This window comes from Typopeltis vanoorti, chromosome 25 (assembly GCF_054136105.1).
Source record: "Typopeltis vanoorti isolate ZY-2024b chromosome 25, IOZ_Tvanoo_1.0, whole genome shotgun sequence".
In the NCBI taxonomy this organism is placed as follows: Eukaryota; Metazoa; Arthropoda; class Arachnida; order Uropygi; family Thelyphonidae; genus Typopeltis; species Typopeltis vanoorti.
Genome location: NC_143573.1, coordinates 14,457,606 through 14,478,111, shown reverse-complemented (window position 1 = coordinate 14,478,111; position 20,506 = coordinate 14,457,606). Strand labels below are relative to the sequence as shown.

Sequence of the window (20,506 nt, the reverse complement as noted above, 5' to 3'; positions counted from 1 at the left end):
TACTCCTGCTGCCTTTTCACATTTCAAGCCTTTGATGGCTTTTTCTACTTCAAGTATGGATATTTTTTATCACTGTGCTGTCATCACTGCTTGTTTCATTTAGCAGTTTTTCAAAATAATTACTCCATACTTCAAGGATATCTTTTTCTCCTGTTTTCATTTCACCTTTATCATCTCTAATTCCTTTTACAGCACTCTTTCCTCCATTCCTAAGCTTCTTCAACAACCTCCAGAATATTTTGCCACCTTCTTGATATTTATTTTCTATATTCTTGCCAAAGTCCTCCCATGACTTTTGTTTAGCTAGTTTTACACACTGTTTAGCTTTCTTACATTTGTCTCTGTATTCTGTAAGAGTAAAAGCTGACTTATTTGCCAGGAACTTTTGATATGCTTTCTTCTTTTCCTTCACTGCCTCTTTAACTTCCTGTGTCCACCAGGGAGTTCTGATTTTTTTATCTTTGCACACAACCTCACCACATGCCTCTCTGGCAGAATCAATCAATGTTTCCTTCAGAGTTTGCCACTGAATCTCCAAGGTTTGATTCCTGTTCTCAAACTCTTTCATTTTCTTTTCAATAATATTTCTGTATTTTAGTCTACAGTTTACATCTGAGAGCTGCTCAACTTTTATTCGCTTTAAAACTTTCTTACATGTTATTCTTTTCAATATGAAATTCAATTTTATCCTGCTCAAGACTAAATAGTGATCACTTCCAATTTCAAATCTTCTGTACACTCTGGTGTCCTGCACCAGGGAGAAAACATCACTATCAAGAATAACATAGTCAATGAGACTTTTCTTATTCCTAGCCTCTTCTCTCCATGTGAATTTGTGCACATTTTTATGTTGGAACATGGTGTTAGTAATAACCAGTCCATGTCCTGAGCAGAAATCCAACAGATATTTGCCATTATTATTAGCTTTGCTCTTTTCTCCAAATTTTCCCAAAATATTTTTGTATGTCTCACAATCATTTCCTACTCTACTATTTAGATCCCCAACAAGGACCAACTTTTCCTTTTTCATTGTGTCAGTTGCTTTTTCTAAAGCCTCAAAAAATTCCTCCACTTCTACCTTAGTAGAACCTTCTGTGGGACCATAGGCACAAATAAGTCTCATTGTCCAGTTCCCCATTCTCATATTTGCCCACATTTCTCTACTTGAGACTGACTGCCATTCAAGAAGATTAGCCTCGTATTTTGTGTTGAATACTATGGCTACTTCTTCTTTTCCTTGATTGTTATTGCCTGAATATAACATTTTGTTTTTATTTTTTATTTATTTTTTTTTTTATAAATTTTTTAAATATTTTTTATTTATTTATTTATTTTTTTTTATTCATTTGTTTTTCTTTTCTATCACTAGAGGTCAGGCTAGAAAAAAGATTTATTAACTGCGTAGATTTAGTTTACTGGTATAGAAAGCACGAGCATGTAGCTTGGTTCTGCATACAGTTGTATTCTTCCGATGATGACCTCGATATAGAGGTCGAAACGTCAAGTTTTATTTTATTTGTAATTAATAAAATAATCTGTTCAACACGTGTGTTTTTGAGTCCCTAAATCTACAAATATGAGTGCTGATCACTGTGTAACCCTAAAAGAAAGAAACAACTTCTTGAGTGTTGCCGCTAATTTCTTGGCTAGGTGATAATTCAGACTGTCTATACCTTCGACTATAGGCCGGAGTGGTGTGTTTTGTTTATGTATCTTTCATAGAGCGTAAATTCTCAGGGAACAAGCATAGTGCAGAAGTAATTTTTTGACTGTATCTTCAGGCCATATAGCAATTGATTTAAGTAGTTTCTCTATTTTCTTTTTTATTCTATTGGTTGTGTCATAGTTAAAAAGTTGGTATATACTATTGTCTGAGACTGGCAGATTCGTTTTTTCTAAATAAGCGGTTCCATTTAGAATAATGGAAGCACTTCCTTTATCTGTTCTAGTTATTACTATGTTCGGATTTGATTTTAATGATTCTGTTAATTCGTGTTTCGTTAAGTTGCTTGTTATTGTTTTCTTATGATTTATATTTAAAATGTTGACAGTTTCTAAAAGTATTTTATTTGCTATGTTATTTGGGATGAATCTTAAGCCTCTTTCAATATTACAAATAAAATCCAGTTTGTTCGTCGATCTGGGTGCTACGGCAAAATTTAGACCTTTGCTGAGTACTGAAGGTTCATCTTTGTTTAAGGCAAGGTTGGATAGGTTAACTATGTTACTGTTAACTGCAGGCGATTGGTGGCTCCTATTGTTTCTTGCTTCTGGTTGGTTGTTAATGTTCATTGTGAAGAAATTCAAATATGGCCGTTGTTGTGTTGATCTTTTAGTCTATGAAATTTGGATATGAGATTTTCTGTCTTAGTTTGAAGGATGTGGTTTGCCGTGTTGTCCGTAATCTTTGAGGATAATCCAAATATCTGCGTTCAAATATCAAATATTTGCGTAACTTGAAAAATGACCTTAATACGAAGGTCAAAATGACGGGAAATTAAAATAGTTATTTATAACACGGTTGTAAAGTCATAATTTCTAAAATGAATGCTGATCACCGTGCAACACTAAAAGAAAGGATTTAAACCTTACATTATGCAACATTGAACTCGCATCCCCATTCCCGTGCCCAATCAATCAATTTATTCAAGTCTTCTTGTAAGGCCACAACATCTTCTCTACTCTTCATAGTTCATCCAACTTTGCATCATTTGCAAACAACTGAATCTCTCCATCCAAATCTTCACCAATATCATTAATATACAAGTTAAACAGTAATGGCCCTAAAACAGATCCCAGAGGCACACCACTAGTGACTTGCCTTTTCCTGGATATCGCTCCCCCATACACAATTCGCTGATACCTATCAGATAGCCAGTCTCCAATCCAATGCACTAATCTAATATCCAACCCCATCCGCTCTAGTTTGACTATCAACTCATGAAACACATCATACCCTTCCATCTCTGTCATCCTCATCTAACCATGTCTCACTTATTCCAACAATTTTTGGGTGAACAGACTCAATTAGTGCAACCATTTCATCTGCCTTGTCTCTTACACTTCCTAGATCATATGGAATTTGTATACAACACAACAGCTCATTCCTGGATCTACAGCTAGTTCCACCGATAGCACTCATTTGATGTGATCTCTCCATGCTCAACTGGGGCCATTTCCCTTTCTGCTTATTCATTTTAGAAACCTCTACAATTCCAACTGTTTCCTCTTGATCCCAGGTCATCTCATTCCTTTCCTGTCTACACATGCTCTCACATCCTCTTGGATCATTCACCTTTCTCACACTGTGTACCCCTGTCCACCCAGAGTCTCCCCGTTTCTCTGTTCCTCTTGCACACCCATTCTCTCATTTTCTATACGCAAACACTGCCTTCATCATTCATAACCACCTCTTCAATCTCTCCTGTCTTACTCTCCTGCTCTTCCACATCACTTCCCACTTGATCTGATTCTCCAAGCAACTCACACCATAACCACTCAAATACAGTCCATCTCTCTCTCTCTCTGCTTATATAGTTCACTTTGTCCTTCAAACTCATTCCACACTTTAACAAACTGTACTCCTGTCTCCTCACACATTTCAGCTAACATATCATTCATAATCCTTGCTCCCTGCCTCATTTCGCCACTGTCATACCCAGGCAACACGCTTACTACCCTTCCTATCACACTATTCTCTTTTATCCATCTAAGCAGTCTCCTGATATCCATTCTGACATGCTCTTTGTTCTCTCTCTCAGGTCATTTGTACCTATTAAAACCATCAACTCCTTTGCTCGCTCCCTCCTCATATCCAATGCCTCAATCACTCTAGTCATTCTACCGCCTGGAAAACATACCTTGTGCATCCAGCACACCTTTAATAATGGAGTTGCCATACAACACCACTTGTTGTATGGCGCTCATCTTTCATGACCTCTTGCATACCAACACGTTTTGTTTTAATCATTTTCACCCGAATTTTCTTAATTTCATTCTGCATCCATTTCATCTCTTGCCTCATCCTGCCCAACTCAACTTCAGAATCTCGCATCACATTCTCTCTGTCATTTAATCTTTCTAATCTTCGAATTCTCTACCCCCGCTTCACACTTTCACTCTGATTCATCCTTTTGACTTTCCTTACTTTCGGTCCATGCGTCCAACTTTTGCTATCATTCATTCTTTCAATTTTTCCAATTTTTGATCCTTGTATCACACTATTTCCGGTTTCATTCATTCTCTCAATTTCATTGCCTTCTGCCACATTCACATCACTTTCCTTTTTAACAGCCATTACAGTTTTCAAATCACTCATTTTCTTTTACAATGATTTTTTTTTAACAATTTTTGCCTTTCTTTCACACCATCTTTCTCTTTCAAATGAGCACTCATTCTCCACGTGGCATTTTCTGCCATCAAATTCATATTAGAACTCATCAAATCTTCGTTTAGCTCACACTTTGCACACACACTCTCCTTCCATCTGCCATAAATATCCACAAATCATTTATGCAATCAAATGAGTACATGTAGTTCACACTTCACGAAATGACTGAAGTCTAAGTTAAAGTCCTGCAATGACAAAGCCGCCGCCATCTTTTCTTTGCTGGTTATTACTCTAAGGTCTAATAACAACGAATTTGTAATTAAGTTTAGACAAAATATCCCACACACTAATAATACTAGTAGCTCACAACTTTTATAGCAGCCCTTACTCAAACAAACCCTCATATACAATTAATTATTTCAAGAATAACTTATCTGAATCCAGAGCTCTTCTTACCCACCGCTGCTGCACTTGCTTCACGAGCACCCTTGTTTTTGAATTTTTGGTACTCCATATATTCTAGGTTGCTTTACATGAAAAGGCTTGGGTTTTTTCACAGTTTCTTTAAGCTAAAGAGTGACTTTCTTTAGTAATTTACAAACATTATTCTTTTGTGAGTTAGTAGGATCACAATCTATGATTTTGTATAGAGACTGATCATGTAAAAGAATGTACATTTTATTTCCATATTCAGTTTGATTCGTTATCGCAGTAATGTTACCTTTATCTGCTTTGGTTATCACAATAGTGTTATTATTATATATCTATTTTAATGTATTTTCTTTTTGTGGCATACTGCTTTTAGGAGGACTGGATTTCATTGAAATGTTATTTGCTATAATTGAAAACGGGTCACATATTCACATTCCAAGGATGCCATCATTTCCAGTTTTGGAACTTGCCTAGGTAAAATGGCCAAGTTATAACCTCAGATTAATGTGCTGAAAGCTTCCTCCATTAGGGCTACTGATGATAAATTAACCACAATGAGATGCTGTTGTAAATGCAGTCATTGAGTAGCACTACAGTGTTGGAGGGTTTCGAATGTCTTCTGGTGTTGGCTTCTGACTTTTTTGAATTCCTTATCTGTCATGGCAATAAAGATGTTGAGAGGGATTGCACACAGTTCAGGGTTTAAAATATCACACAGTTCATTATGTACAGTGTTGAAAGATGTATTTATTTTTGACAGCTCCACACAAGTAGCACTAATTTGTTTACACATTAGTACTAGACTAGCCCATCTGTAAATATGTTAAGACTTTGGCTGAATGAAACTTGCTTTTAATTTTTACACAGTTTGGTATTGCATTAGTGTCTTGGCACCTTTTTAAGAAGGCAAACCAGTTTAGTTGCCATGCCAATTTCAACTCCTGTTGACTGAATTATCATGCTTTGCATACAATATCATCTCTGTGAAGAATTCTCAAATGATTATAAAGGCTTATGTGTTGGCAGTTAATTTATTTTAACAGTTTTATCATCAGTTTTAATTCACAACATAAGAATAATAAGTAAATCATTAATATTTATTTCATTTATTTGCTGATATGTCACTAGTGTTATACCCAGCATTTTCAGAGCACAAAAATTGATCTTAAAATCACTATTTCCCAGATTTTTAGTAAATTCATATAGCTATGCTTGTTGAGGATTGGGGAAATGTTTTAAACATGTTGCTGATTCCATAAAGTTCTCCGACTTATGACTGCCATCTGTATAGCAATATTGTTTTATTTTCCTGTTTTTAGATCCTGTGTGAAGGAATATCCAAGGCATAGTCTACTAGTCCTGACTTGCAATAATGATGTTGCTGAATAGATTTTTTATGTTCTCTGATGCAGATGCCAATAATTCTGTCTGCCAATAGTAAACAGGTCACAAGTACAGGGCACTTCATACACATATATCTGTATTATTCAAATTTACAGTACACATTGGTTATTTCACACAAAAGGAAGATATACAAACAACTATATGGAACAGGCATGGGCATTTCCCTTTAGCCAGTTTCTACATAGACCAATTACAGAACCAAGAAATCAATACAGTCATACCCCGAAGTTAAGCGGTAAGTGGGACCAACAAAAAGCGAGTAAGTCGAATTCGCGTAACTCGGGATATAATTTTGCAAGTAATTTATATATACAAACATACAAAATATTAGTTAATTGGGACCAAAGGTTTACAAAAACACCTATATTTTTTAAGAAATATAATCGTAATTGTAGATTTTTGTACATAACAAAAAAAAAAAGAAAGTTATTTCGATGTTGATGGTTTCATAAAATCTAATAGATTCATCTGATGGCATAATGTCTTTTTCTTGTCATGCAAAATTTCTTCATAGCAAGCCTATTCATTTTTTTTCAATCAATACAGTCATACCCCGAAGTTAAGCGGTAAGTGGGACCAACAAAAAGCGAGTAAGTCGAATTCGCGTAACTCGGGATATAATTTTGCAAGTAATTTATATATACAAACATACAAAATATTAGTTAATTGGGACCAAAGGTTTACAAAAACACCTATATTTTTTAAGAAATATAATCGTAATTGTAGATTTTTGTACATAACAAAAAAAAAAAAAAAAGTTATTTCGATGTTGATGGTTTCATAAAATCTAATAGATTCATCTGATGGCATAATGTCTTTTTCTTGTCATGCAAAATTTCTTCATAGCAAGCCTATTCATTTTTTTATTCCTTGCCTTATGGCTACAATTCATTCCTCGTTAGAATCTATGTACTCCATGATCTGTAAACCTTTCTTAATTAAGCTGAGACCTGTTAATTTTTCAATTGTCATGTGCTTTTCTGGTATAACTGGATCTTAGGTTTTGGTCTCTTCAGTAGCGCTTTGCTCACACATCTCTATGAGCTCGTCGATTGTAAGCTCCTTGTTATGTGAATCTAACAGCTCGCTGACATCTTCACTGTCAACAGTTAAATCTAATTGTATTGCAAGGTTGACAACTTCTTCTATTGCCTCAGCAACTTGATCAGTTTCTGGCAACATTTCCGTTTCACATTTAAAAAAGGATGGACAAAGTTTTTTCCAGCAACATTCAAGGTTTTTTGGGAAATTTCACCCCAAGAATCTCTGATAATCCTTACAGCATCTAAAATATTAAACCGTTGCCAGAACTCTTTAATAGACAGTTGCTCATTTTGCCTCATAGCTTCATTCAGACTTGCAAATGAACACCGTGTGTAGTACGCTTTGAATGTTTTGATAACTCCTTGGTCCATCGGTTGAAGTAAGCTGGTTGTATTTGGAGGCAAGAAAACAACTTTTACACGCAGGTCAAAATCAATTAAAGTTGCAGGAGGGTGACCAGGTGCATTATCAATAATGAGCATAATTTTAAATGGAATTTTTTTAAAGTGGCAATAACATTCAACTTCAGGTATGAAATGGTGACCAAACCGGTCTTCAAAAATAGAAGCTGTCACCCAAGCATTAGAATTTGAATTCCAAATCACTGGCAAGATAGCTTTAGATTTATTTTTTAGAGCTCTTGGATTATTGGCGAATGCGGCCGGTGTCGGAAAGATACGACTAGTGGTGAGGTGAGGCGCGAAGCAGGACAGGAATACGTATATATAAGAAACCGCATAACTCCAGATTCGCGTACGTCGGGGTATGACTGTACAACCATTCTCAAACCTCTGATTAAACTGTGCTATGTTGATGATGTGTTTGCTATTTGGCCACATTTTCTGCACACAGATACATTTTTAGTGCATTTAAATAGACACATCCTAAAATCCACTTTACAATGGAACAAGAATCTAATGATGTCTGTCCTTCATAGATACATTAGCTGCATGCCTTTCTAATGAGTCATCATCTTTTTCTTTTATAGAAAACCTACACCTACTGGAAGATGTTTACACAAACAATCACACCATCATCCAGCTCAATATGTTATCATAAAAACTAACTCAGTGCATTACCATCAGAGAAAGAACTATCTTTTCTGATGGTAATGCACTTACCATTGAACTCATTCACCTGTGCCCACACTTTTTTAGCCAATGGCTATAATCCCTAAAAAATAGAAAAAATATTGAATGCCCCACCTCAAATCTCCTTCCTCACTTAATACATGAGACCACAGCAAAACTGTTATCATTCTATACATTCAGAACATGCTGGAAAAGATATCCAGATTTCTTAATAAATATCAGCTTTTCACCACATTTAAACCATATATAAAATTGGAAATCCTTATCTGTTCACCTAAGGACAATCTCTGTTCTTTATCATATCCGTAGCGCATGAAGTTCCCTGTACTTGTGATCTGGTTTACTAAGGACAGATAGGAAGAACTATTCATATCCACCTCAGAGAACATATTAAATACAATTGGCACCATCGCTATGGCAAGTCTGAACTAGCAAACCATGCCTGGGATATCTCTACATATGGGGATCAAATGGAAAAAGAAACAAATGTGCTACGCAGAAGTCATTGTAAGTCAGAGAATGTTTTTGAAATCAGCCGAGCTTTAAAACATTTCCCAAACCTCAACAAATATGGTTGTATCAATTTACTAAAAATTTGGAAGACAGTCATCACAAGATTAAATGAATACTTGTTAACTCACTTTATCCTACAAGATGGCACCAATTAGGACATTAATTGCTTGTATTGTCCGTTATAATTTTTAAACCAGTCCCATTGTTAACTAATGATTTCTGTTCACATATTGTGACAAGCTGTTCTCTGAGCTCAGAAGATACCATGTATAACACAAGCGAAATATCAGCAAGTAAGTTAAATAAATATTAATTATTTTCTTATTATTCTTGTGTTGTGAATTAGAACCATTAAAATAAACAAAACATGAGCTGACAACATGTAAGCCTTTCTATCTGTTTGTCACCTCGCAAGTCAAAAATGCATGACCACTCTTAGTAATGCCACAAGTCTTATCAAATGCTAATTCAGATGGTTATTCCTTAGTAATTATATATATTCTCTTTTCCTCGCTGACCCTTTGTTCTCCCCCACTCACTAGTCATGTACTGAAAAGTTTCCTCCATATCAGTCCTATAAAATTCTTTTAGCAATTACACATTTTATCATATCCATTCTTTTATGCCTATCACAAAACTTCTGCAATCCACAAGCTCCCAATCTATCTTATAGGGAGCATTCCACAGACAACATGGTTACTTGCTTCTAGATCATCTCCACCACTTCTTCATCTAAGAAACCCAGCTGACTAGATCTGTGCAGAACTAGTAAGCAGTAAAGGAATAGATATAATCCAGTAAACAAAAAACCATTTTCATATCTGTAAAATTTAAATTCATGTATGTTTATATTCCTTTCTCCAGAGCTGTTTGTAAGCTAGAATTTTTTTAAAAAGTTGAATTATGCATTTTTAACAAGAGGCTTCATGATATAGAAAGTATTTTTAACTTGGGTATAATTATGTTAAAGATACCAAGCAATTTTAAACCTGGTTTTACTCCATTTTTTCCCAAGTAAGCAAACAGACAAAATGTCAAGTTTGCGCCTGCAATTGATGCAAGACTAGCTGATCCTACAGGTAGTGCAAGACCAAGGCAACTCGTGGTAAAGGTGGAGCGAGCTCTGATCACTAATCTTAATATTTACCCTTAATGCCAAAACACATCTCCAAGAAGGGGATGTATGCCTTTAATACAAAACATCATACATCCCCTTCTTGGAGATGTGTTTTGGCATTAAGGGTAAATATTAAGATTAGTGATCAGAGCTCGCTCCACCTTTACCACGAGTTGCCTTGGTCTTGCACTAACTGTAGGATCAGCTAGTGTTGCATCAATTGCAGGCGCAAACTTGACATTTTGTCTGTTTGCTTACTTGGGAAAAAATGGAGTAAAACCAGGTTTAAAATTGCTTGGTATCTTTAAGGCTTAATGATAATAGAAATCAATATCATTAAACAAGTACATAATATTAGTTATATTATGTGAGAATATACAGTACAAAATTGTGTTGCTTTCATGCTTACACTGCGTTAGAGATATCTCCAGTTGATACAGTGTGAGAATGTCTAACAGGTAATTTTTATGCCATGTCACAATATTCTTTAGTATATTTGCCATCATCTGTTAATGAAACATTATAACTGAGATAACACAAATCTGAAGAAATGCTTGTAAACTACTGCTTCAGATGGTCTGGACACAGAATGAGTTCAGAAAGAATGCCAAGAAGAATTATGACATGAAAAGTGACAAAGAAAAGATGGAGAAACCAAATAAGATGAATGAGAAAAAAGAACCTCGATTTGTAACAGCATACATAAAGAAAAAATATGGAAAGATAGAAAGTAATGAAGGGCTCTAATCAATCTGACCAAAGTTAAATGAATTGCTGAAAGAATTCATTTAACTCATTATTCAAAAATCAAGTTATTATATTTTCAATGCAATAATTTGATGCAACAATATTTTTTGTCCTTCCATCCCCTTTCTTCACGAACAATATTCTGCTCAAGTTTCCTGTTTAAATAAATATTCATGAAATTAAAACTTCCAAAAGTATACAAAATGAGAAATACATTAGGAAAATGAAATGCAAGTACAGCAATCCCTCGATTAATGTGCCTAATGCGTTCTTTAAAACAGGCGCATTAATCGAAAACGCACTAGTCAAATATAATAACCTATGGGGAAAAGTATAATTCGTTCCTCAAATTTCTTTTTTGACCCTTAGTTTTTTTTTTTGATAAAAGAATTAGGGTATGTCTCAGGGCCTAGTTAAAGGAAAACCATGAAGCTGAAAGACAATAAAACATATTCAGAATATAAATTTATTATCCTACTTAACAAAGAATTGAGCTAACGTAGTTTGGTGGGCATTCTGTTTCTTTTTTTCATACAACTGATGGTATGGTCCTATTGCCACTTCTACTCTTCTGCAAATTTTACAGCTTCTTTCTTCACAGGGTCATCCTCTAAGCATTGCTGCTTAAAAACTTTGATTGTACGAAAAATATTTTCAAATTGTTTCTGTGAAATCTCTTTGGGCTTGTCAGTGATTAAATTTCCTTCATATATTCTTCAGGACCTTCCCACTGTGCATCTAAATTTAGCAGGTCGGAATCACTCAATTTCTCAGAATGAGATTTAATTAACTTAGATTCATTTGAAAAGCCTCTAAAATCATTTGCACAATGTGAAAGAATGTGCTTTTTCCAAACACAGGGGCAGCTCGTGCATAGTCATGAGGAACCGCAGCACCAGCACCCAATTTTTTTCGATATATAAATATATTTATTCATTTATTTATATTTGCTTGTAATATTTAATTTTATCATCAACAATCCTATACAATTCTCATATTTTGTATAAAAAATAATCAAAATCCATCTTGTAGCACTTAGGAGGGCGAAGGACACTAGCAGCACTGTGTTTACCACAGTGTCATATTGCTACGTGTGCAAGTATATGCATGTCATAGTGAGATGCCAGCTATTAGCATAATGCGGCACTGTCCGTCGCACAGTTCCACTGTTGTTTATATGCAGTTTGCACCAGTAGTAGAGTGTTCATAGTGCTTATCATGTTTACTCCGTCTCTTTAAATATTTGGACATTACAATTAAATGATTTAATTGTAATGTCCAAAAATTGTAAATCCATTCCTTTAATTACAATTAAAAGAATGGATTTTATTTTCAAGTAATTTTGAATTATACTAAACTGTATAATTTTATCGATAATTAACAATAGTTTTTTGTTTAATTTTTTTTTAAATTTTTAATATAATTTTGATATTTTATCCAAACACGTATACATTGTACTTACAGTGTGTATGTATATTTCGAAAGCTGCAGCACCCTCACGATTTCAAGCCATGAGCCGCCACTATCCAAATGGCTGGCATATTGCAGTAATTTCATTTGACTTTATAACCAGGCTGTGATTTCTCTGATTTGGCCAGAAAAGTCTTGGAAGGCATTTGCTTCCAAAAAAGGCCAGTTTCATCGACATTAAATATTTGTTGGTCACAATAGCCCCCTTTCTTCCACAGTTTTCTTCAAAATCTCTGAAAAATTTGTGGCCACCTCCTTATCTGCACTTGCAGCTTTGCCTGTGAATAGAACATTATGTAGGCTATTTCACTTTTTGAAATGCTCAAACTACCCAGTACATGGAATTCTTCTTTTCCATCATTGATAGTCCTTTTTTCCAGGTTACAAAGAGACTTTTGATTTAATAAGGCTAGTGTTTAGTGGGATTCATTTTTGTTACAATCTTCGATCCAAGTAGAAAAAAGTTTCTCTAATTCAATCATTATAATACTTTGATTTCGAGTGCATGCATGATGAACTTGAAGCAGCCTTACCTTTCTCTTTGTATTCAGCAGCTTTGCTTAAAATTGCTTTAATAGTCGATTTACACAATTTTGTGTTCTTGTCCTATCTGTGTTCTGAACCTTGTTCATTTTTCTTTATTATTTCAAATTTATCTTCCAATGAGATTACTTTTTGAATCATTTTCAAACTTCCAATTTTTTTCTCACTAATTCTTTTACTCATGATAAAAGATTAGGAAAATACTTTAAAATAAAAAAAAAGTAAGGAAAACAATTGCAAAGGAGGCTTGAGATATGATCAGCAAAATTCTATGTAATTAGCAGAAGGCATAAATTTTGGCAGTAAATTTGGAACAAAGTGTGCATGGAAATAGAGTAGTATGCCATTAAACAATATGTTTGTAAAATGTTTTAAATTGGTAACTAAATTATTTCATCCTGGTGAGTAATTTTTTTTTTAAATAGTTAGCCATAAAAAATGTATAGATAGAAAATTTGGTGCGCTAATTGAATTTTAGAGGCGACTAAATCGAATTTGGGTAGAGAAAAAAAAAATGATGCACTAATCGGGGGTGCATTAATTGGGATTGATGTATTCACTTTTTTTTCCTTTCTCCTATATGCAACCAACCAATCTTTGGACTGATAGACCCAAAATAAGTACATAAATAAATATGCAGTGGAGCAATTCTTCCTAGATGTCAAATTTTAATTCTTGTTATATCTTCTGGTACAAAAAAAAATATATTTAATACCATAAACTTTTGGCAACCAACTTCATGAAACCTGCTAAACACCATGAGCAATGTTATGGGAAGAACAATTCCAGTAAGATACAAAAATGAATGAAAATGTGAACATCAACACTAGTTCAGTCCTGTCTGGCAAACAGCAGGACTAGAGCTCTATGGATGTTGTATAACTTACAATATCAGGAACTATATAAAATACTATGCAATGAAAATATAATTACTTACCACACTGTGAACAAAGTACAGTAAGACACGTAAGAATTTTTAAAACCTCTGAAATTACAATAGTAGTAGATGCAAGATAACGAGGCCCATTTTGTGGAACAGTACGAGAGTAGCGCAAAATGAGTACCAGCGTTGTTGTCTGTACAACAAGCGTTGCTAGCGAAATATATTTCAGTCTGCGACTCATCTAAAAATACAGGAAAATATAAACATGACATAAAAATTTGAATTTTACATGGAAGTGCAACTGAATCATTATTATTACTATTAACAGACTTTAAAGGAGTCAAGAGACTTGTCATAGGAGGCCCCACTCAAGCATTAACGTTCAAAACACTTTATGTATGTACACCTGGTCGTTGACTTACGACCTATGCAACTTATGACCATCTGCACTTATGACCACAAAAAAAAAAAAAAAAAAAAAATTAATTAATAAATGAATAATAAATCAGGCAGCTGTGCATACGATAACTATGGGATACGATAGTTATCGTATGATAACCCGCGTACGATAACTATCTCTCACTTACACTCAGTCGCTTTCAAGCATCTGTTGCATGTGATGCATTAATTAAAATTCTACTGAAATACTACCCATAAAATGTCTAGTAAAAGGAAAATGCCTTCATCTACAGATATGCCAGCTAAGAAGTCAAGGAAAACTATTGATTTAGAATGTAAAATGAAAGTTATCCAGAAGTATGAAGGCAGAAAGAAAGTGAATACGATAGCACATGACTTGAAGTTATCACATTCCACGGTATCAACGATACTTAAGGAAAAAGAAAGAATTCGGGAAGCTGTGAAAGGTTCCGCACCTATGAAGTCTACAATTTTAACCAAACAACGACCGGGACCCATCCATGAAATGGAGAAATTGTTTACGTGGATGGAAGATTTAATACAGAAAAATTCACCCATGAGCCTTTGCACAGTGCAAGCAAATGATAGAAGTCTGTTTCAGAGTTTAAAATCACGCGCCAGAGACAATTACGCAGAAGATTTTCAGGCTAGTACTGGATGGTTTAAGCGTTTTAAAAAAAGATTTGCTTTGCATAATGTACGAGTCACAGGAGAAGCAGGAAGTGCCGATGAAGTCCAAAAATTCAATGATAGTGTCGACTCTTTAATCAAAGAAGAAGGTTATCTACCAGAACAAATATTTAACGTAGATGAAACCGGCTTGCAATGGAAACGCATGCCTAATTGTACATACATACAACAAGAAGCAAAAAGGATGCCAGGATTCAAAGCTTTTAAGGATCTGTTGACTTTGTTGCTTGGTGGGAATGCCACGGGTTTTAAGCTGAAGTCTTTTCTCATTTATCGTTCCAAAAACCCTTGTTCATTTAAGCACATCAACAAGCACACACTGCCTGTTTACTACCGTTCAAACCCTAAAGCTTGGATAACTCAAGCACTGTTCGAAGACTGATTCATAAACTGCTTTATTCCCTAGGCTTGTGAATATTGTGTGGAGAGAGGTATCCCTTTCAAGATTTTATTGATTATGGACAATGCCCCTGGCCAGCCTCCTCATCTGGACGACCTTCAACATGATGTTAGAGTGGTTTTTATGCCACCTAGAACAACTGCTCTCATTCAACCCATGGATCAGGGTGCTATTTCAGCATTGAAGGCTCACTACCTCAGAACGACATTCGCACAAACTATTGAAACGATAGATTCTGATGCTGATTTATCTTTGCGAGACTTTTGGAAGCAGTACAACATTCTTCAGTGTATCAAGAATATTTTGACCGCATAAAGAATTGTATGTCGGGAATTTGGAAAAAGTGTCTAAAATGTTATGCAAATACATTTGAAGGATTTGAAAAAGGAAACTGGAACTGGAAAAGGAACTGGAAGTGATTACAAAAAAATAGTTAAACTTGCAAAAAATCTTAAATTAGAATGTGAAATAGAAGACAGAGGAGTTGCTAGATTGTGAAATAAAAGAAAGCACAGAGAGTGTCAGAAGAAAAAGTGAGAGAGGAAGAAGAGAAGCCAGAAAAGAAATTCACTGCAAAGAGTTTATCAGATTCTTTTTCGAAACTGGCGAGAGCTGAATAAAGCTCTCGCCAGTTTTGAAGTAATGGACCCTAATGTCGAACGATTCACAAAGGTTGAACGTATCATTCAAGATGCTGTGCGTTGTTATTGTGAGATATATGAAGAAAAAAAGAAACAAACTGTTCAAACAAAGCTCAGCATGTTCTTCATCCAGACAGCATCTCCTACCTCAACCCAAGAACATGACCCTGGACGATCCAAACCCAGCACAAGCAAAGATTAAAAATTGATTTTGTAAATTTCACTCATATTAATTTTTACATTAATTTTAGACTGTATTTTTGTGTTTACAGTACAGTATGTACAGTATTATTTTTCACATTATAGTACAATATACATAATTATAAATTTAAAAGATTATAAAAATAAATTATAAAGATGAAAAAAGATTAGAAAGGTTAAAGAATACTGTTAATAAATATATGGCTGACATGTAAGTCGATGACCATGTGTATATATAATCAGTGCAGATAGATACAAACTTTCTCACTATCCCCAATCTCCACAATATGGTGTTAATCCTTTAAACCCTTGTCAACAGAGCCTCGAACATCTATTCCACTCAGACTTCCTTTTCCATTAAACTCTCCTTTATTCACCAGAGCTTCCTGTCCATTGGTTACAATGTAAACTAAACAAATTAGTTGTTCCTCACATCCCTCACAACAGACTGCAGTCATGTTACTACTATTCCCAACATCAGGAAGACCTCAGAAAAAATTGCCAGATCTCGAAAGAAATATAATCTCTGAACTGCTTTCAAACCTCGTTTGAAGCTATCTGCCCTCTTAAGGATCCACTCCTCCCCTCTCTGTTCCAGGTATTTATAAGATTTTCTGCTCTTGTAAATTATTTTATTATGGTCAAACTGGAAAACGTGTCAACATGTGCCTATAAGAAAACAAGAAATACATCTGCTGCCATAACTACAGTCAGTTGGGTCTAGCTGAACATACCATAGTCAGCAGCAGATTTGGGGGAAAAAACAAACAAACCCTAATAACCAACCTAATAATTTCTGTTAAACTTCCCATGCTTTGAGAAGCTTTAATTCTTAGGGCTCTTGCCCTAAAGCTAGCAACGGCACCTATAAAGGTTGCCCATCACAGAACTAGGCTTTTAGTTGAACTTTTTAACTGTTTTGAGCATTTTTGCATGCTTCTTTTACAATTTTAAGATTGTACTCCTCATGATTTCTGTAAGAGATACAAAATATAGGATCCATTAAACTTGTGTTTAATTGTTTCTCTCTCTGTATTCATTCCATTAAACCTAATCAAGTACAGAGTTACTACAGCGATATAATTACTAATTACATCTATTATACCCAGTGCTTGACAGACCCAGAGCTGATCTATTATACCCAGTGCTTGACAAACATGCTCACCCACATGCCTCATAGTGAATAGTTGCAGACCTACAAAAATATAATATTTTTTTTATTTAACAAAAATAACTTTGTGAAGAAAAACTTTTTAATTAAAAAAAAATACAGCACCACTGTGTTTCTCTTATTGCTTGTTCTAGTTTAAATCCAACGATTCTTGATATTTGGTCAATCCACCTGTAAAGGGGTTTTCCTCTTTTTCTTTTCCCCCACAATTTATCCTGGATGATTATTTTTTCCAGGCAGTTACCTTCCCTTCTATATATGTGTCTAAAATATTGCACTATTCTCTTGTCAATTATGTTTATCAGTCTTGTATAGATAACCTGGCTTTTCAATGAAAGGCTGCAGGAAAGGTGCCAGGGAATGGAGGGAAAGTAAGATAGTGCCATTGCATAAGGGTGGTAACAGACTGGAAGTGTCTAATTATAGGCCAGTTTGTGTGTCATCAGTAGTTGTTAAGATCTTGGAGAAAGTAGTGAGGGACCATATACAGCATTGGGCAGATGAGGGTAATGTTATCTGTGAAAGTCAACATGGATTTGTGAAAGGGCACTCTTGTTTTAGCAATATGCTAGCTTTTTATAATAAAGTTACAGGAACATTAGATGAGGGAAAGGCATCTACTGCCAGTTTCCTAGACTTAGCAAAGGCATTTGACAGGGTGCCACATGATAAACTGAAATTCAAGTTGCAGCACATGGGTCTGGATGTCAGATTGGTCAACTGGATTCAGGATTGGCTGTCTGATAGGTATCAGAGAGTTGTATATGGTGGAGCAGTTTCAAGGAGGCAGAGGGTTACAAGTGGGGTCCCACAGGGCTCAGCACTAGGACCTATATTGTTTAACCTTTATATCAATGACATTGCCAGTGGATTGCAAGGGGATATTCAGTTCTTTGTGGATGATGCGAAGGTGGGAAGGATTATTAGTAATAGTGCAGATATAGTAGCCCTGCAAGAGGATTGAATAAGCTAGATAAATGGACAAATGAATGGGGATATCATAAGACTATTACACTTTTTTTATATAATCTTTGTCAAGTAGCTTTATTTTATCCTCCTACATGTTTCACCAACCTTCATTTTAGCTTACTAGTTTGTATTCCCTGAGGATGCTAATAGAAAAAGATTGGCGAAACATGTAGGAGGATAAAATAAAGCTACTTGACAAAGATTATATAAAAAAAGTGTAATAGTCTTATGAATAATTGTCAAGAAAAAATTCAACATAATGAACAGAACGGGGATATCAGTTTAATGCTGCAAAATGTAAGGTCTTGAGGTTTGGGAATCATCAGTGGGATGCTGCATACTCTATGGGAGGAGTTATGCTGGAGGAAGTAGGGGAAACAAGAGATTTCGGGTTGATGATTGATAGAAACTAGAAATTTAGGGGACATATTGCAAAGGTGGTGAAGATAACACAGAGGATTGCTAAAATTATGAGAAGGACACTGACCTGCAGAGATAAAAGGGTTATCATTTCGCCGTATAAGTCTCTGATCAGACCACAGACTATTGTTCGCAGATTTGGTCCCCAGGATTTGAAGGGGATAAATTAACTGTGGAAAGGGGCACAGAGACGGATGACAAAAATGGTTTCAGGACTATACAATTTTGGTTATGAGGATCGGCTGAGGGAATGTTAACTGCAGAGTTTGGTGGATAGAAGAAGGAGAGGTGATATGATCGAGACTTTTAAACTGTTGAGAGGTGGTTACAGGGTTGACACTGGGGAGTTCTTTCGCTTGGTTGAACAGTAAGAAGGAATGATGACAAGAGGCCATCCCTGGAAGTTACGAAAGGAAACTGTGAGAAAGAGGGTGAGGAGTGGTTTCTTTGCATGGAGGATGGTTGAACGGTGGAATGCATTGCCTGATGAAGTGATGAGAGCGAGAACAGTCAATGAGTTTAAGGAGCGGTATGATAGACTTTGTGTTTCTTAGGGGGGGACCTCCCCTCGAAGAGTCTTGACAGACTTTATGTTCTTAGGAAGGACCTCCCACGATGCGTCTTTTGACTCCATAATAATAATAATATTCAGTTCTTCTGGGATACTTTTCTTTGTTTTTCTGTCCAAGACACTCTTAACAATATTCACCAGCACCAGAGCTTGAACACCTCAATTCTTCTTCTGTCATCTTTTGTCACTGTTCAAGACGCAGAAGCATAGAGAAAGATCGAAAAAACTAAGGTTTCTACAAGCTTAATTTTGGTCATTCTGGAGATGTGCCTGTCTTCTTTCAAGATCTTAGTTAAGTCAGTCATTGCTTTCTTAGCTAGTGCTATTTTTCTTATCTCTTTTTTACATCCGTCTTTTTTTTGTTATTATCACTCCAAGGTAATTGAAATTGTTGATAATTTCAATTCCTTCTATATCAATCTCTTCTGCGTTGTTTAAAACCATTATTTTGGTTTTGTCTTGATTTATTCATAAACCATGGCTTAAGCTTTCCCATTCTAATTGATTTAGTATGGAGTTTAATTCCTGTTCATTTATTGCTATTATCACTGTGTCATCTGGTATCGTAGGTTAGTGATTGTTCGGAAACCTAATTTAATGCCTCCATTCCACTTTTCTAGAGATCTTTTCATTATAGTTTCACTGTAAAGATTGAATAGTAATGGTGGGAGTATGCATCCTTGTCTTGATCCTTTTTCAAATTGGAATGCAGGGGACACCAAGTTTTCAATTTTTACTATTGATTGATTTCGTTGATATAAGTTATTTCTTTTCGTTGAATATAAGTTATCATATAAGTTGATATAAGTTTACGCTGGTGAGACATGGGGCGCTTGTTCGTTGTTGACTTTTGTTGCCACATCTTTGCTTCATACGGTAGGCATAGTGGGCACTTGCACGTGGCTGATTTTTAGATCGAAATATAATTGGTTTAATATACTAAAAGTACTTACAGCTTGTGCTGAGATTAACTGCTTCTTGGTACCCACTGTTAAGATTTCCTTTTGGCATTTAATTTGAATGGAAAACTCTTGTAGTAGTGATAAAATGCTGGAGCACTAGTTTATCGCAACTTACTCACAGACATTAGTGAAACCTGGCTATCAGAAATTGTAAGTGGGATCGAGTATAATGGGTATACTATTTTTAGGAATGACAGAAGAGATAGGAGAGGAGGAGGAGTGCTACTAATGATATCAGATGACTTAAGTCTGGTTAGGGTAGAAACACAAGAAAACGATGATAACAGTGTCCCATGTAGCGGTGAAATTGAGTATTTGGTGTGAAGTGGTGGTTAACAAAATGAAATATATGGTGGGATGTTGTTACAGACCTGGTGGCTCAGTTGTGCGGGGGACGAAGAAATGCATCGCCAATTTAGCCTTAGGGGTACCAAACAAATGATCACTATGGGTGACTTTAATTTTCCAAACATTGATTGGGTAGAAG

The 20,506-nt window shown here is 35.4% G+C and overlaps 1 protein-coding gene across 5 annotated transcripts in view; it reads right to left on the bottom strand.

Moving 5' to 3' along the window:
* Positions 1-20,506, bottom strand: part of LOC150092565 (UDP-N-acetylglucosamine transporter-like) — a 216,092-nt gene that overhangs the window by 165,901 nt on the left and 29,685 nt on the right. For all 5 annotated transcript variants that reach the window (XM_090414319.1, XM_090414322.1, XM_090414323.1 and 2 more), the window contains exon 2: positions 13,629-13,815. In XM_090414319.1, coding sequence (XP_090270445.1) covers positions 13,629-13,815 — 187 coding nt within the window. The remainder of the gene's footprint in view (positions 1-13,628; positions 13,816-20,506) is intronic.